Genomic DNA, 14,682 nt, shown 5'->3' on the forward strand with positions numbered 1-14,682 from the left:
AGTTTTGCATATGGTATTAGCAGTATGCAGGATGACATCATGCCTAGTAGCTGCATGAACACTCTTGCTGTTAGTGAGTGTTGTGGCTGAAATCTCTGAATGATTGTAAGCATTGCTTGGACTCTTATTGGGTTGGGGTACACTTTGGCTTTTTCTGTGTCTATGGTAGCCCCCAGATATTGTTGAACTTTGTTTGGTTGTAGGTGTGACTTTGTGTAGTTCACCGTGAACCCTAGCTGGTGTAGTAGCTGAATTGTCTTGTGTGTGTGTTGCAGACACTCCTCTTGCGACCGGGCTTTTATTAGCCAGTCGTCCAAGTATGGGAAGACATGAATTTGTTGTCTTCTTAGGTGAGCTGCTACCACTGCCAGGCATTTTGTGAACACCCTTGGTGCCGTCGTGACACCAAATGGGAGGACTTTGAACTGATAATGTTGTCCTTCTACCACAAACCTGAGGTATTTCCTGTGGGCTTTGTGAATAGGGATATGAAAGTAAGCGTCTTTTAGATCCAGTGTAGAAAGAAAGTCCCCTTTCTTCAGTAAAGGAAGTACTTGTTGGAGCGTGACCATGTGGAAATGTTCCGAATTTATGTATGCGTTGAGAGGTCTTAGGTCCAGTATTGGCCTTAGAGACCCGTCCTTTTTGGGGATTAGGAAGTATAGGGAGTATACTCCTGTTCCCTGTTGGTGCTGTGGAACCTTCTCTATGGCATGCTTTTCTAGCAGTGATATTACTTCCTGTTTTAACAGTGTCAGGTGATCTTGTTTCATTGGACGCTGTTTGGGGGGGATGTTTGGTGGGGTAGCTGTGAGTTCTAGGCAATAACCATGTTGGATAATTTGTCTTACCCACTTGTCTGATGTGATGTTTTCCCAGACAGGTAGGAACTGTGATAGGCGTCCCCCTACCGGTGTTATATGGTCTGGGGGAAGCTCTATGAAGTCACTGTTTTGGGGTTGGAGAGTTGCGGTTGTTGTTTCCGCGACCTCTACCCTTGTTGTTGTTACCCCTGTATCCACCTCTAGAATTACCTCTGGGTGATGTAGGTGTAAAAGAGGTTTGCTGTTGGTTTGTACCTGTACTTTTGGATCCTCCTCTATAGGTGGATCTACGAAAGGAACCTCTTTGTGTCGGCTGCTGCAATGCTCCCATTGATTTAGCCGTTTCTGTATCCTTTTTCATTTTTTCTAGGGCCTCATCTGTCCCTGTGCCAAAAAGTGTTTTTCCATCAAAAGGTTGATTAAGTAACAAGGTTTGTACCTCTTGTTTGAATCCTGACACTCTGAGCCATGCATGTCTCCTTAGCATGATGCTTGTATTTGTCGACCTTGCCGCAGTTTCTGCCGCGTCTAGGGCGCACTTTATTGAAGTGTTAGTAATTAACTTCCCTTCTTGTATAAGTTGATCAGCTCTCTTTTGATGTTCTTTAGGGAGATGTTTGATGAGTGTTTCTAACTCATCATAATGCGCTCTGTCATACCTTGCAAGTAGTGCTTGCGTATTAGCTATGCGCCAACTGTTTGCCGCTTGAGATGCTACTCTCTTGCCAGAGGCATCTATTAGTTTAGACTCTGTCAGGAGGTGGCGCTTCTCCCGTAGATAAAGAGTTTGCTCTCTTGCGAGCGTTTGTGACCACTAGTGAGTCTAGAGGAATTTGTCCCTTAATGTATATTGGGTCTTTTGGAGCTGCCCTATATTTTTTATCAATTCTTGGGTTCAATACCCTAGCCCTCACTGGGTCTTTGAATATCTCTGATGTATGACTGAGAAGGCCTTTTAGCATTGGTAGTGTTCCTGATGTTCTTTGTGCAGTAGGTAGTGTCTCTAATAAGAAGTCCTGTACTAGAGGTTCTGTATGTAGGTCTACCTTATGAAATGTTGCTGCTCTAGTAATGAGTTGTGCAAACCCAGTATTGTCATCAGGAGGTGAAGGTTTTGAGGGATATGACTCAAGGTCGGTATCATTACCTGATCCCACATTATACTCCTCCCATGGGTCTGCCTCCTCTGGGATTGTGTCCTCATCATCCCCAGGGTGTCCCCCCTCCCCTGTGTCACTTTCTCCATCTGTTGTAGGTGTAGATGGACGTGTGGGAGGAATATCTGGCCTATTGTGAGGAATAGGCGAAGATGGTGTGTGAGGTTTGGGAGAAGGGGGAGGAGTTGTATTCGTCCCCATTGTTCTCTTCTTTGGATGAGCCTTGTCGTCCAAATGTTCATGTTTCCTCTTTTTAGGTAGCTCTGTGACTACCTTGCCAGTCTTTGGGTCAATAAACAAAGTCTTTTGTTTAGGATCCGTTCCGTGTTCCTGTGTCGGTACCGCAGTTTTCGGTTCCGAAAGGTGTCTTTTCTTTGAAATGTCCATTTGTATTTTCGGTGCCGAAGTTTTGTTCGGATCCGACTTCTTCGGTATCGAAGATGTCCCCGGTGTCGAGGGTGTTTTCGGCGCCGAAGCGTGCTTCGGTGTCGACATGGACTGCTTCGACTTCGAGCTTTCCTTGACCTGGTGCTTCGGTGTCGATGTGGTTGGTTTATCGGAACCGGAACCACTATGATGGGGGACCGAGTGTTTCGGTTTCTGTTTCGTTGCCGGGCTCGAAGGCGGGGCGTTGGAAACTTTTTTCGGTTGTCTGACCGGGCTAGAGGGCGGGGTCGACACCGTGCGGGGTCTGTTTTTCGGTAAAGGGACGTCGTCACTCACGGTTTGTTGGACGTCGATTTCCTCGACGTCGGACTCGTCCGCTTCTGACCCCGCCTCGTCGGCCTCTTCTTCCTCCTCTTCTGGTTGCTGGTCCTCGAACAGCTCCGGGATTGCTTGTGACTGCATTCTCGATACCTCGTGTCTTCGGGCTCGACGGTTTCTAATCGTCGACTTTGACGAGAACGCTGCACAGGCCTCACAGTCCCTGGATTCGTGTTCAGGGGACAAGCAGAGGTTGCACACTTCGTGTAGGTCCTTGTGTGGGAACTTAGCACCACACGTTGGACATTTTTTGAATGGAGTCCTTTCCATGGACCCCGGGCTGGACTACGTCGAGTTTCTCGTAGTCGTCGTCCTTCGAATCGCGTCGGTATGGAGTGAAGTCGCGTTCGATAACGATACCGTCGATTTGGAAAGGAATACGCGCCGGTTATAACCTTCTTTGTTGAAGTCGGTCCGGAGCGCTTCGATCCTCATCCGAACCCGATGGCGGAAAAAAACAATCTAAGGATGGAGCCGATGCCCATGCGCACTAACACCGAGAGGAGGAGTCACCTATGACGACAAAGACTTCTCCAGAAAAAAAACAAAGTGCAATCATCCGAGCCCAACACCAGATGGCGATCTATTCATAAATGTACCATCTGCAGCCCATATGCCTCGAACTGTGATTTACAATAGGGGACTGAAAAAAAAAAAGGCTGATCAGGAAGCCAAAGAAAGGCCTAAATGAAATGAAAGAATGAAAAGGAGAACCTCTGAAGGGGGGCAGAAAGGGGATCCACAGCCTTTGCTGCGCACCATGCCACAAATTTGTTCCATTTACAGGCGTATACCATATTGGTGGAGGGACGCCAGGCTGCCAACATAACGTTACAGACTTCAGGAGGAAGGTCGAACGCTGTCAGCTGTTGACTCTCAATGTCCACGCAAGGAGGTGGAGGCTGGACAGGTTCGGGTGGAGGACCGTCCCCCTGCAGCTGCGACAGAGAATCTCCCGAAGAGGCAGTATGATCGGAGGATCGATGGCCATGTGCAGAAGCTTGGGATATCAGACTTTGTGCCCAGTCCGGGGCCACAAGAATGACTTGGTGCCACCAGATTGACTTGGGCCCAGTCACGCTTGATCTTCTTCAGCACTCTGGGCAGAAGTGGTATAGGTGGAAAAGTGTATAGAAGACTGCAACTCCACTTGCAACAAAAAGCGTCGCTTAAAGAGTGCAGCCTTGGAAAATCCAATGTACAGAACTGCTGACATTGCGCGTTCTCTCGTGGCGAATAGATCTAACCAAGGCTTTCCCACTGCTGAAAGAGACCTTGCACCAACCTCTGAGTAAAGACGCCATTCGTGATTCATCATGAACCGGCGGTTGAGTTTGTCCGCCCTCACGTTCAGAGACAGGTGTTGAACCACCAGGAACATGCCCTGATGATTCAGCCACTTCCAGAGATGAAGTGCCTCCAGGCATAGGGTCAACGACCCCGCCCTGTTTGTTGCAGCACCACATGGCAGTGGTGTCGTCCGTGAGCACCTGTACTACTTTCCCCTTTCAAAGAAGAAAGGAATGCCTTTAGTGTAAGACAGATCGCCATAAGCTCCAGAAGGTAGATGTGCAGCCCAGACTCCAACGGAGACCAGAGGCCTCTGATCTCCGCCTCCCCCATGTGGCCTTCCCACTCGAGAAGCTGAGCATCTGTCACCACTGTGAACTCTGGTTGGGGAAGGGAGCAGGACCTGCTGTTGACCCAATCCTGGTCCATTAGCCACCACTTCAATTGGTGTGCAGTGCCCTCCGAGATCTGGACGCAATCTGAAAGATTACCCATATGCTGTGTGTGAGAAGTTGGCCTGATATATAATGTTCACTGTTCTAGTGAGCACTTTGTATCAGTCCAAACAACCCTTATTGATGATTGGTTGTAAGTCAACCTTATAGACCAGCTATCCTAGTAGCATGGATACGAGCAGTCTAAGGCTAAACTCTAGAGGGCGTGTTAAGCCAGCTGTTTTACCATCACATATACCCCTTGAACACCAAGTGAAAGGACACCACACAAGTTGTTATGACAATAAACGTATTTTTATTTATAACAAGACTACCCTGGCTCTTTATGAGACAGGGAGCTAAGCACACAACAAAACTCTTAAAGAAATACTGAAAGTCGCACAATTTACACAAATGCCCGAGGGGCACGAAAAACCATATACTACACAAGTGGAATGCGAAATTACTAGCAGGTAAGTACTATTCTCATAGGCTTTAGAATCGCTAGGGCTAATCCCCTGAACCTTCAGATTGCAAGTGGGAGGCCTAGGGACGTCGTGTGCAGAGTGGGAACGATCACGCGTAAGGCGGGAAAAAGTCTATGGAGGCTAGTAAAAGCAAAGTTAGTGTTCTCGGGCGAACCCGACTAGGTAGAGCTGAAACGACAAAGGATCCTGACACTTAGATAGTAAGACTATGCTGGAGCACCGAAATGCTCAGGTTACCTAGCCCAGGGGCTGCAGCTGCATAGGGCTGAAAAGACGTCGGAGATCCTCGTTGCAGTCTATGGAGCCTGAAGAAAGAAGTTGCTGGCAGGCGACCAGTGAAGAAGTTCGTGGTGATCCAAGCCTGGATCAGTGAAGATGGATACCTGTAAGCAGAGGGGACCAAGTTCTGAATCACTAGCCAGTGATTAGATGGGCACCAGGATGGCACCGGGCGAAGTCACCTCGACCAGGTGAGTGGGCGACGCTGGGCTCTGCAGTCTCTCGGACCAGGAGGCATTGTCGGCGACCAGGATGGAGGGGCGAGCTGTCCTACGGTGGTATCTGCTGTAGACGTCGCTGGACCCAGGATTGGGGCAACAAGTCTTGGCAAATGCAAGCCCACGCGGTGGACTTAATATGGTGTCTGGAGTGGACCAGGAGGGTCCAGGGTGCTTCTCTGATGGAGGGAAGCAAGGGCCAGTCTGGAGCAACCAGACCAGCGGTGTTGGCGTCGTAGTTCGTCGTCAAAAGGGCCACTAGCCAACAGGCAAGTGACCTGGACAACGCGGTGAGCATAAAGAGCAGAAGGGCGGGCTTCTCTTACCCCAAAGCACTCAGTCGAGGGTCACTCGGTGGTCGTGCTGGACAAGCGTCGTGCAGTCTTGAAGATGGCCGGTCCCTCGAGGTCTCGTCACACCCACGGGTCGCAGCTGGGCTGATGATGTAGGTAGAGGTCAGAGGTGCCAGGGAAGCCGGTTCTCGTCATGCTGGGCAGTCTTGATCCGGAGGAGAGACTTACAGCAGACCGCGATGCTTGGATGGTGCCTGCTGCTGCAGGGTGACTACTCCTTAGTCACAAGGGAGAAATCTTGAGAAGAAGTTGAGAGTTCCTTCCGTGGAAAGTAGTTTCAGGATTCAAAGATGATCTAATTTGGAAGGGGGCCTGCTCCTGCCTTTATCCTGCAAAAGGGGGCTGGCACGCGACTAAGTCCTGCCCTATGGGTGGGACTAGGAGGGGGGTGGTTACACCCCTCTCCTTTGGCGGGCTTTTCCCCAGAGCAGGGGCTTGAGTGCCCCTGGAACTGGTTCAAGCCGGCCTATGCACAGTGAGCACCGAGGTGCCACTTGCAGTCACCTTCCTCTAAAGCCCTGCCTACCTTGGATACACAAAATCCTGTCTGGGACGGTGCTGGCACCGCCCCTGACAGGAAACCCTTTGTCCAGGCCTCCGTTTGCTGGAAGGACTCCCAGCAGCAGGAGGGCAGACTTGTGTCTCGGTGGCAGCATCCATTTTGTGGAGCTGAGGCTATGTCTGACTTTAACCGGGTTTACAGGTTACCAACATGTCTTCTCCCTCTAGAGGGGTGGAATGCTACCCCCGTCGCCAGAACTGGCGAGGGGGTAGTATTCCAAAGCGTATGACACCTTACACGACATGTTTAGATAATGTCAGTCCAGAGTTACCATAACTGCGAGGATTATAAGGCACTTAAGAGTATATGGTCTGACGCTATCATGGAAACGGCTAAGGGATAGATCCCGAAAGCCGCAGACAGGCTCAGCTCATGCCAGAGCACCATCTCACACGATTCCAAGCACTCTGCCTTCAGGATTGTTAAGGCCTGCCATAGGAGTGACTGATAGGAGATCTGTGTGTCCATTTGAGGGTTAGATATAGGTATACTATATCTAAAGCAAAGGGTGATTACACCACCTTGCCCCAGCTGTCAAGCAGCCAGTTGTGTCTGTTTAGTTAGTCAGCTCAGGGGTGGCATAATACATGCTGCAGCCCCTGGGAGACTTCTGGGTGCACCTCAGCCCTGGGTACAGGGACTTGGAGAGGGCCCGGTGCCAATTCAGTACCTGGGTACAATTTGGAATAGAGAGAACAGCTAGGCTGTGGGTCTGATTAGCAGGCCCACAGCCAGGGAAAGTCGTAAACCAGTGAAGCAAAAAGCAAAAATCTGGGTGATCATAGGATTGCAGACCCTACTCTCCTACACGTAGTACTTGGGAAAACGATGTGCAGCCTGACAAGAAGAAAACTTGTCAAGAAAAATGATGCTGTAATTAAGGAAGTGCCTGATACATCGCTGCGTGTTTAATTGTTAATGAAAGGCAGAGCAAGGCAAACTGTGAGTGCAGCGTTTCAACTGTTATCAGAGACTGTCACAAGTTTATGAACACAGACTAATGACATCAGTGTGTTTCAATGGTTAACAATTTCCATAATTGTGATTGTGTCACTTGGTACTTGCAACCAGTAATATTTGCACTGAAGCACAAGAATGGAAAAAGATGGATTTGATCAATTAACTTCAGATCAAATTAAATACATCTGTAACACAAATCCACAAGAATGGAAAAAGATGGATTTGATACATAAATAAGAACTTCTCTACACGTTAGATCATTTAACTGATTCATATAAATGAACAACCTTCCTCTCCTTAAAACAAACAATTTGAACACCTCTAAAATATTAGAGCACTTACGTGGTTCAATAAATAAATAAAAGATAGCGAACACAAGTGGTTCTACAAATGAGCAACATGCTGCTCTCTAAGCATAAAAGATAGCGAACCCTTGTGGTTCTACAAATGGAACATAGCGAACACCTGAGGTTCTACAAATCAAACATAGCGACCAGCTGTGGTTCTAAAAATGAGCAACTTGCGGCTCTTTAACCTTGAATAAAATGAACACCTCTAACATATTAGAGCGCCAAAGCGGTTCACATCTTAAAATAGAGCAACTTTCACTCTCAAAAACCTCGAATAACTGAACACCTCTAAAAATATTAGAGCACATTGTGATTCAGCTAAATACTAAAACTCTTCAAAATATTAAAATTTCTCAAACATGGCTCATCATAAGATGCCAGCCGTAAACACATAAAATACAGATTCTACATCTGGAATTGAATAAAGAATGGAGCATCCCAATAAATGAGCACAAAATGTGGCCCCGCAAAATACACATGAAGTCCCAACACATGAACAAGTAATTAAATGTAACTGCAATCAAACATGCAATCTACATCAGATTTAAATAAAACAACGCCTCACAACGTACAAATTCAATAAGTCCCCTGAACAACTAAAAGAATGTAACTGCAAACACATCTTGAAATGAAAACAGAGCACCTCAACCAATGTTGAGCATAAAATGGCTCCCTCCAATAAAGATACTATCTAACTGTAGTATTATAAGCTCCAATACACACATGCAAAATTAAAACAACTGAACACTTCAACCATAAAAGATACTATCTCACTGTAGTATTATCAGTTCCAGTACCCACATGCAACCAATATAAACATGTGCACTCCTTCCCAAGGAACACCAATATGAAACTCCACCACTTCTTTCATAAAACCAAAAACAATAAAATGTTAATATTCCTTTAAGCAATAAAATGAGTGAGCAAACTCCGGTGAGCGATCTCTCACCCGAGGTCTGTCTTTGAATAAAATGAACATAAATACCATAAATTTGTATATGTGACATAATAAAGAAGAATCTCCGGTCCGAAATGTTGATCCGATGCCTTGCAGAGGTGTTGTCATGGTGATATAATCTAAAATGGCCGCAGATGTCGTAATTGCGTCCTTTTTACGGGAAGTTGGGCTTGTAGAAGCAACGTGAATGAAGCGATGCAAGCATTGTTTTTATCGGGGAATCAAACAGAGTCATTGACTTAAGACTTAGCTCGAGATCGCTCCGCTCGAGCCCAGTTCTGAAGGTAACGGTAACTTGGCTTAGCTGTAAAAATACTTCAATTTTTTTTATTTTGTCAAGGGGGGAGATGTGTTGCATCCTGCTTTCATTTCTACTCTGTCCTTCTTTAGTGTTTGTCATTACTTGCTCAGCAGGCATCTATGATGTCACATAGTGTTCCAATTGTATATGCTTGAAAGCAGGGACAGTTACATCTGAGGCTGAGCTGGAGTCCATCTGCTCCTGGCGGGGTTTCTATTATTGGATCTACTTTATTCTATTTAATCTACATGACCTGAATCTTATCTTCAATAAACCTAATCTGTTTCATATACTGGACTTAAAGACATCAATTTGTTACAATAGTACTTCTCTGTTTTGCATGGAGAGTAAGGGCCAGATGTATCAAAGGGTTTTACCCATTCTGTGTCTATGGGAAAATGTGTTCATACGTATGGCCCTAAGTCTTTTCTTTTCCTGAACTTGTGGGGTGGTCCCTGTGCCATTTCCATTATTTGTGAGTACCATGGCTGCCTGGCCCACTGGGGTGCCACCAGAATCAGTGTCATGTTGCTCGTTTTGCATTTGCTCAGTACCTTGTGTATCAGTGGTATCGGGGGGAAAAGCGCGGGGAAATATTTTCGACCAGCTTATCCATAGGGCATTCCCCTGGGATTGTTCCCCTGGATGCGAAGTATCTGCATTTTGCATTCTGGTGTGTTGCAAATAGGTCTATTGTTGGTGTCCCCCACTTCTTGAATAGTTTTTGTGTTTCTTGTGCATTGAGCTCCCACTCGTGGGATGTCGTTGTCTGTCTGCTGAGCCAGTCTGCCTCCACGTTGTCCTTTCCTGGTAGGTGTATAGCTAGGAGGTCTATCTCTAGTGGGATGGCCCATCTCTATATGTCATGTGCTCGGTTGGATAGTGCGACTGATTGTGTTCCTCCCCATTTGTTGATGTAGAACATCGTTCTGGTGTTGTCGATTTGTATCAACACTCTTTGCCCCTACAGTTGTTTCTGGAAGGCTTTTAGGGTGAGGAACACGGTCTATAGTTCCAGGTAGTTGAAGTACTTGATTGCATCTGTTGGAGTCTACAGGCCCCGCACCTTGAGTTGGTTCATGTGTGCTCCCCATCCCTTCTGGGATGAGTCTGTGGTGATGGTCAATGTTGGGGTCGGTGGTGTCAGAGGCTTCCCTTCTGTTATGTTCTCCTTGTTCCACCACGACATCTCCTCCTGCACTGCGTGCGTTACAACCACTAGCTCTTCCCAACTCCCTGTAGCTTGTGACCATTGTTGTTGCAGCCATTCCTGATATGGTCTCATGTGGAGCCGTATATTGGGGACTAGGTGTATGCATGACGCCATCATCCACATGATCTTACTCGCGGTACTCACGTGCAGAGCTCGCCCCTTCTGGTACTGACGTGTCTCCTTCACCAGGGCAAGTGTTCTCTTGTTGCTGGTGAACACTTTGCTCTGTATTGTGTTGCTGTGCCCCTAGAAAGATCTTCACTTGTTCTGGTTCCATTGAGGATTTTACCCAGTGTATTGAGAATCCCAGTTCTGTTAGCGTTTCTGTGACCTGCTGTGCATGTTCTTTGCATGGTTTGTATGAACTTGCTATTATTAGCCAGTCGTCGGGTATGGGTATACATGAATCCCTTCCCTCCGTAGGTGCGCTGCCATGGCTGCAAGGCACTTGGTGAAGACCCTTGGCGCGGCTTTTAGTCTGAAGGCCAGGGCAGTGAACTGGTAGTGTGCCTTCTCGATGGCAAATCTCAGTAGATGTTCATAGGAATGTGTAGGTAGGCGTCCTCTAGGTCTATAGTAAACAAAGTCTCCGTCCCTTATCTGAGGAATGACTTCTTGCAGAGATGTCATTTTGAATTTTTGTGTTTTTATGTATTGGTTTAGGAACCTGAGGTTCAGGATAGGTCTTAAAGTTTCTTCCACCTTTGGTACGAGGAAGTGGTTAGAGTACACCCCTTTGTTTGTTTCTTTGAATGGTACTGTTTCTATGGACTCTGCCAAGGACTGACAGGTGGCCAGAGGTGCCAATTGGGTTAAGGTTTCAACTCAGTTTTAGGGAAGGAACACATGCCCTGGGTACCTGATTGTCAGGAACCCAGGGCACACCCCATCAAAGTACATCAGCAATTCAGCAAAAAGTGGGGGCATACCATGCAAGAAAGATAGCATTTTCTCACAGGCAGGCACTGAAGATTGGGCTTCACCTCGCCTCCCCACCTGAGGGGTGTGGTTGGCAGAAGTGGGCACACCTTCTGGGCTGTTCTAATTTTTCCCGCCTGTCTTCCCGCCGAATTGAAAGTGTGACAGGAAAGGGGGGGGCACTCCTGATAGCAGGAGAGGATTGGGGGGGTCACATTACAAAGGCGGCATGGCATTTGAAGCTGCCCTTCCAAAGATGGCTCTTCCTGACCTGTGGGAAGTGTAACCACCTCCGCCCAAAGCAGGATTTGTTTCCGGGCTCATAGAGCAAAGACTCCCACCACAGGGGGTCCAGAAACATGTCTCTTGGTGGCAGATTGGTGTTTATCAGTCAGGGAACCCACCAGAGGCTGATTGTTTTTCAGGGTGCAAGATGCACTCGGAGTGCATTGTATAATAAATGTGTGTGTGTGTGTGTATAAAGATCCCATGCTATTAACAAAGGTCAGAGGCGACAGCAAGGAAACATCTATCATTAGTGAAATAAGTGCAGTAACACTTCGCCAAGGAGGGCACTGCTTCACAATTATGAAATGTATTACAATATAAAGTGGGCATCGGAGCTTATTTTTCTTTGCTAGCATTAGGGCAGATGGCACATGGCACCCTAGGTGCAAAAAACGGAGGCAGCATGCAGTTGCTTAATTTCTTTCAGAACGAAACGGGACTTGTTTTGAGATTGAAGTGATGGTCAGACATGGTGAGGAAGGAGCAAAAGACTAGGAAACATCCTGCTTCTCGGGGCTACACCATTATAAGTGCAGTAGGTGGAGTGCATTGGGGCCCACATCACCCCAATTATGGGCAATAATGTTTGTGGTCAATTCTGTTCTTGTTTGATGCTGGGTTTTTTTGTAAGTCCCATATTTAGTGCGGATTGCGAGCTACAGAAATGCACCTCTGAAATGAAACTCCCCAAATCCTTGCCATATAGTTTGAGGGGGGGCCCAACTTCAAAACAGTTTGCATCTCCATACAAAATAAAAATTAGAAAAGGCTATTCTGGACTCAACCACTAAATGGTATAATAATGCACAACATCTGAACCTATAAGGCTGACATTCTGTTCGGAGTAGTATGTGCAATCATTTTGTCAGTATGATGACTTTGTATAACAAAAAGAAATTGACTTTGGAAATGATCTCTTAAATAGGTATTTAAAAAAGGAAACCTGCATTTCACAACACATATAAACTTTAAACGATTAACGGAAAGAAATCAGTGGCCTATTTTGCCAGCTTAAAGGAGAATTATTCTTTGGCTAATGAGCTAAGGATAACACAGGTTATACAAGTAACATTGGGAGCAGCATAGGGATTTAGAGATGATAAACTGTTAAGACTGCTGTACACCCTCAGGGTACGTCTTGCTGTAGCACCCTCAAAAGGTATTCAGATTTTAAAACGAGAATTTGTTGAAAGGCAGGCAGCGTGCAACTCCGTACCTCCAGCTCTTACCTGTTGATAGCCTTGCTGCTGAGGTATTGTCTGCTGAACCAAACGAGGCTGGCTTGCAAACACATGGCCATCAAGATAAAGGGGAGTGATATGGTTGCCTGAAAGACATGAAAACATGAGGCATCAAACGTCTAATCATTAGTTAACATCTAAATTCATAAATCTTCCTGGTCAGTCTAAATCTCTGTTGGCAAAGAAAAACACGCTATAGAGTCCAATCTCTAGGAGTTGGCAGGTTCTACGCTGGTCATCCACTCCACGATCAGGGCACTGATACGCAATGATATGTTCAGCTCTGGATACTTAGGTAACAGAACCTCCTCTGTGAAGTGTATAGTTTTGCTTTTTCATGACAAACATGTCCCAGCATGTAAAGTTTTTACTAAAGTGTTATGCTGATGCGTCATAAAGGTCAGAAGATCGCAATACAGCAATCATTTCCCCAAGCACCTTCTCCCCTTTTCTTGGGGTGATGAAGGTTCAACAGTCTTGTTGCGAGCAGTCTGTATGTGCATTTTGCTCCTACGAACATATTCACCAGCCACCAAATAATCACAAATTACAAGCAAAGCTACCTGGAATAGATGCAGATGGAGCCACAGACGCCACAGTCATTGGTGGCATGGACACCCCTCCGAAGGAACTATAATTAACTCCATTGGAAGCGCCAACACTGGAAGGTGTCTGGATTCCAGAGCTCGGTCCCCCGGGTGAGTTCTGCTCTGGTAGGCTTGGCGAGTTCTCCCAAGCCTTGCGTGCAGATTCCATCTTTGAGGCAAGAAGCAAGACATTGTTATTAGAACCTGGTACACTTGTTGACACTAGGCTGATTACGTAGGGGAGGTTTGAAACCCCTACATGTAGGTCTATTCTATGCACCTCTACAAAAAGGGAAAAGCTGTATCCCTATAAATTGCCAGCAGGAGATGTTAAAGCACAAAGCATGAGTGAAAGCAGGCACACACTGCTGTACTAGTCGTTTTCTACTAGTCTTCCAGCAAATCTACTATGAGGCCTTTTCTGGACAGAACACTTAATATATTTACAACTATTAAAGTTAATGGGGACATGCTGGACAGTTCAGACAACAGCCAATAGAAAAGGTGGCATGCATTTGGCACGTTGATGCATCCCTCCCTCCCTCCCAAATTCAGCAAGAAGAGCTCAATGTATCGAAACAAAAATTATTCACTTAGGCGATTCGTTTGGCAACCACAAACCTTCAAAGTGAGTTCAGCAGTAGGGAAGGACATGGGGTTCAGGCCCATACCCTGCTGCAGGTGGTGCTCTCGGCGAAGAATGGGAATGGACTGCGATAAACCGGCCTACAAAGGTGAAATAACAATAAATTAAACACAGACTTGCAGAGCCAATAATTCTCACAGCCCATCCGAGCTAAGTGTAGAAACCCAAAAAAACAAAACCCCCAAAAAAGCCTGGGGGAACAAAACATCAAACAATGGCAGCCTCTCCTACATTCACAACAGCAGCACCCTTCTCCAATTAGAAAATCCAACTAGACAAGTAATGTTTTCCTGTTAGATCTAAGAGCAGACATGACCAATCGAAGGCGGGCTGAAGAGCACACAGACTGGATATCAACGCCATTCTTTCAGGAGATCTCAAGCCTGGATCTCTGTAGATGCTACATCTCAATACCAACTAGTCTATAATCATGCCCAAGCTAGAGCATAAAAAAGAAATGCCCATTTTTAGGAGACCTACAAAAACACTATAATCCGCATTGGTAGATGTTGCAAAGTCATCCTGTGCCCTGGGCACCCCCCAACTTTTTGCTGACTGGAACTGGTGGTGACTGACTGACTGACTGACTGACTGACTGACTGACTGACTGACTGACCCTGGGCTCTGTTTAACCAGGCCCAGGGCCAAGCCATAAGGAACACATTAGAATACAGTTAAGACACCCAACATACACTAGGGTACACTATAGTATGGTGGGGTACCCCTGTAGTTGGCATGACCTACCACCTAAGCCCCTAGTATGTAATAGGGCAGGGGATTGAAACTACCTAAAAGTCTCCAGTATCCGGGGGCATGGCAGTTTAGAGGCCAGCAGATTTTCTGCACTTGC

General features: G+C 46.5%; 1 protein-coding gene across 6 annotated transcripts in view; it reads right to left on the reverse strand.

Moving 5' to 3' along the window:
- The window catches only part of PRRC2B (proline rich coiled-coil 2B), a 549,871-nt gene that overhangs the window by 157,779 nt on the left and 377,410 nt on the right, over positions 1 to 14,682 (reverse strand). For all 6 annotated transcript variants that reach the window (XM_078646193.1, XM_078646192.1, XM_078646191.1 and 3 more), the window contains 3 exons: positions 13,808 to 13,912; positions 13,163 to 13,355; positions 12,588 to 12,685 (listed from right to left, as the gene is read on the reverse strand). In XM_078646193.1, the coding sequence (XP_078502319.1) occupies positions 12,588 to 12,685; positions 13,163 to 13,355; positions 13,808 to 13,912 (396 nt within the window). The remainder of the gene's footprint in view (positions 1 to 12,587; positions 12,686 to 13,162; positions 13,356 to 13,807; positions 13,913 to 14,682) is intronic.

The sequence above is a fragment of the Lissotriton helveticus genome, chromosome 5_1 (genome assembly GCF_964261635.1).
Source record: "Lissotriton helveticus chromosome 5_1, aLisHel1.1, whole genome shotgun sequence".
Classification (NCBI taxonomy): domain Eukaryota; kingdom Metazoa; phylum Chordata; class Amphibia; order Caudata; family Salamandridae; genus Lissotriton; species Lissotriton helveticus.